The 3,366-nt window shown below is 45.9% G+C and overlaps 1 protein-coding gene across 1 annotated transcript; it reads left to right on the top strand.

Annotated features, from left to right (window-relative positions):
- The first annotated feature begins 1,293 nt into the window (after window positions 1-1,293).
- On the top strand, window positions 1,294-2,904 carry LOC130670515 (uncharacterized). The gene has a single exon (XM_057473928.1). It carries the CDS (start codon window positions 1,294-1,296, stop codon window positions 2,902-2,904), a length of 1,611 nt encoding a protein of 536 aa, XP_057329911.1.
- The last annotated feature ends 462 nt before the right edge of the window (window positions 2,905-3,366 follow it).

The following is a 3,366-nucleotide window of genomic DNA, read 5'->3' as shown; positions in this document are numbered from 1 at the left end:
ATCAATGATGAATTATAGTACTTATATTAAAATAAAAATTATTAATTTTTTTTTAATTCTTAAAGAGTAAAGGTAATTTTAATTTTTTATAAAATGAATCATTTACAAAATGTTTTTGTTTTATTTTGTATTGTAACAATTATTATTGATTTGACTTTATTTAGAGCAATTGTGTGATACTAAAGAAAAAAAAAAAACAAAAAAAAACATAAAAATTAACATAACTTCATTGAGTGTTAAAGTATAGAAATATCAATACTATAATTGAAATAATCGTGTTTACATAGGTTCAACCGTCTACGTCATCGAGTCTTCATCAACCACGCGTTCTAGATAATGTGGTAAATTTACTTTGTTTTTTCTCATTTGAGTTTCATGGATTTCATTATTCAATGTCTAGAATAAATGATATACAAATCTCAGAACCTCTTTTTAATACAGCGAAAAATAGAATTTAGTTATTTAACTAAAAAAACAAATTTTTATTCCTTTTTTCAGAACTTTGATATTAACATTAAGAACGGGTTTATAAACAAATTATTAGAAAAAAAGAAATAGCAAAAGTCTGAGCTAAAAAGATTAAAATTTCAACTTCAAGAAGCAAGGCTAGCAAATGCTATCAATCAGGAGCAGCAACGACAACAACAACAAAAACAACTAACACCACCACCACAAGCACAATCACCACCACCACGAGGACAATCACCACCACCACGAGTACAACCACCCCTATCCAAAACATCCCATAGAATCCATTAGAATGGGTCAAAAGCCGCATAGAATCCTATAGACTTGTATTGGTTTTTAAGCGGCTTTTGACCCATTCTAATGGATTCTATGGGATGTTTTGGATAGGGACCACCACCACAACAACAACAGCAACAGCAACAACATCCACAACCGTTACAAGTTCAACAACCACAACAAGCTCGGAAGATGATGGTGATGATGAGGGTGACTCTCTTCATTTTTTCAGGATAGTGATGGCGACATCATTGTCCGGGAAGATGAAGAAGTCTACCATCTCATGTCATTATCAGGGTTTGAGTTCAACCGAGCGCGTCCTCGGGTGGCGGATAGGGGAATGGCCCAGACGACTACTCCTGTCGATATCATCTCTGATGATTTTTCGCGTGGAGGAAAGTTTGGGTTAGTGAGTTCTATAGAGGGTTGTTACCGGTTTAACCACAGGTGTGCGACCTGAAAAAGACTCACCGCGGACCACTCAGGAGAAGCTATACTCCTTAAAAACAGAGACGAGTGTGATGTGGAGGTGTTGAATATTTTATTATGATGAAGCAACAGAGTAATAAGAATTCGTTTACGGAGCAGGGGAGGGATACCCCAGCCACGGCAATGTCAGGTGGGTTAGCAGCACCTGCGGGGTCGACATTCATCTACTGCTCGACGCCCTCGGTTGACCACTTGGCCGAGGGAGCAGCAAACGTCGACCCGTCAAGTGAAGGACAGGTTACAACTTTTAGAAACCTAGTGACGGAGAGTCTCACATCAAGAGATATGGCAATTTCAAGGGAGGACTCTGGCCTCCAGGAATTGCAAGAGGTCCTGAAGGAGACCCTTCGGACCATTGTAAAAAAGAGGACGGTCGCGAACGAGGTGACTGCTGGTGTTAAAGAGGCATCGCTAATTCTGACGCAGCTTTTGACACACCGCAAAACCTGGAAGGACGCCCAGAGAAAACTGGCGTCCACAGAATTGAAGGAACGAGAGCACCTTCTCCAAGAGCTGCAGCGACGGGAACAACTCCTAAAAGAATCACGGCAAATGAAGACGCCAAAAAGGAAAACGGAGAAAGCACCTAAGCGGAAGGAAACAGAACACTCCAGCCCGCCAAAAGGGCCTCAAGAGTCCGTCGTTCTTTCTTACGCTGAGGTTACAACCGGAGACAACACTCCCTGTAACAATGAGGCCCCGAAAGGGAAGCGCCCCTTGTCATCACCCGAGGAGGGTGAAAGGGAGCAGAAAAAGAAGAAGGACAAGGAGACTGCGGATAAGAAACCAAGTGACGAGCAATTCATCGTTGTGGAGAGAAAAAGGAAAAGGAAGAAACGAAAAAAGAAGGAGATGGCGGCAGCTGCAGGGACGAGTGGAGCGGAGAGACCGGGACAGGATGGGACAGCAAATGGACCAACGACGGAACGGACCACAGCATCCAAGGAGGCCAAGCAGCGGAAGAGGCGACAACGGGCGGAGGCCGTTTTGATCACATCAGGTGAGTCGAGATCGTCTGGGGAAGTTTTGAAAGCATTGCGATCGAAACTCTCTCCGGAGGATCTTACTACTAGTGTAAGATCAATAAGGACAGCCAGGAAAGGCGGTCTTCTTATTGAGTTCGAGGGATCTGTCAAAGATCGCTCCGCTCTCGATAGGAAGATTACCGAGGCGGCTGGTGGAGTTGTCGCGGTGCGCCATCTCGTCCCTACCACTACGGTGGTTATTGACGCGCTGGACGCTGCGACAACAGTTGATGAGGTAAGGGCAACCTTGCGTCGGAGCATCGGTGAAGGTGCGGACGAGCTCAAAGTTAATATAACTAAACCCAATAAATGGGGAGCTGTCCGTGCCTTCATTGAGGCAAGATGCGCGGTCGCCACTGCCTTAGAGGCCTTGGGAAAGGTCAAAGTGGGCTGGTTGGTCTGCCGTATCCGCCGCTGGGAACGGCTCGATCGATGCTTTCGCTGCCATGGTCTTGGTCATTCGGCCGGATCATGTAAGGTGGAAGTTGATCGGTCGAGTCTTTGCTGGCGTTGCGGCCAGGCGGACCACCAGGCCAAGGCCTGTCCTAATCCACCACGCTGCCACCTCTGTGCGGCAGTAGGAGACGGGCGATCTGTGGATCACACAATCGGTTCGAGGCGTTGCACTTCTCATAAAAATGGCTAAGGTGCTGCAGGCGAATCTACAACGGTGCAGGACATCGCTGGATCTACTTCTGGCGCGGAGACAAGACTGCAGAATGAATATTGTTCTGGTTTCAGAGCAATACCATTCAGCGTCCGGACCAAACTGGTTCTGTGACCCTTCGGGGACAGCGGCAGTTTGGATTCCGGCTCTAGGGTCTGTTTCCGTGAAGGACAGTGGATCCAGGGATGGTATTGTATGGGTAGTTACGCCTGCGATCACCTTCGTGTCGTGCTATTTTACACCCAACGAGCCTATCGCTGACTTCCGAAAGAGGGTGAATGAACTCGAAAGAGTCGTTCACAATCTTGAGGGAGAAATCGTGATAGGTAATGATTTCAATGCGAAATCCATCGATTGGGGGATGGAATGGACCGACACGCGCGGTACTGAGCTCTTGGACATGATGGCAGGTCTCGATCTTGTCATTGTGAATAAGGGAAA

Source organism: Microplitis mediator, chromosome 6, assembly GCF_029852145.1.
Source record: "Microplitis mediator isolate UGA2020A chromosome 6, iyMicMedi2.1, whole genome shotgun sequence".
NCBI lineage: Eukaryota > Metazoa > Arthropoda > Insecta > Hymenoptera > Braconidae > Microplitis > Microplitis mediator.
The sequence above is the reverse complement of the archived record's forward strand: the minus strand, read 5'-3'. Positions and strand labels throughout refer to the sequence as shown.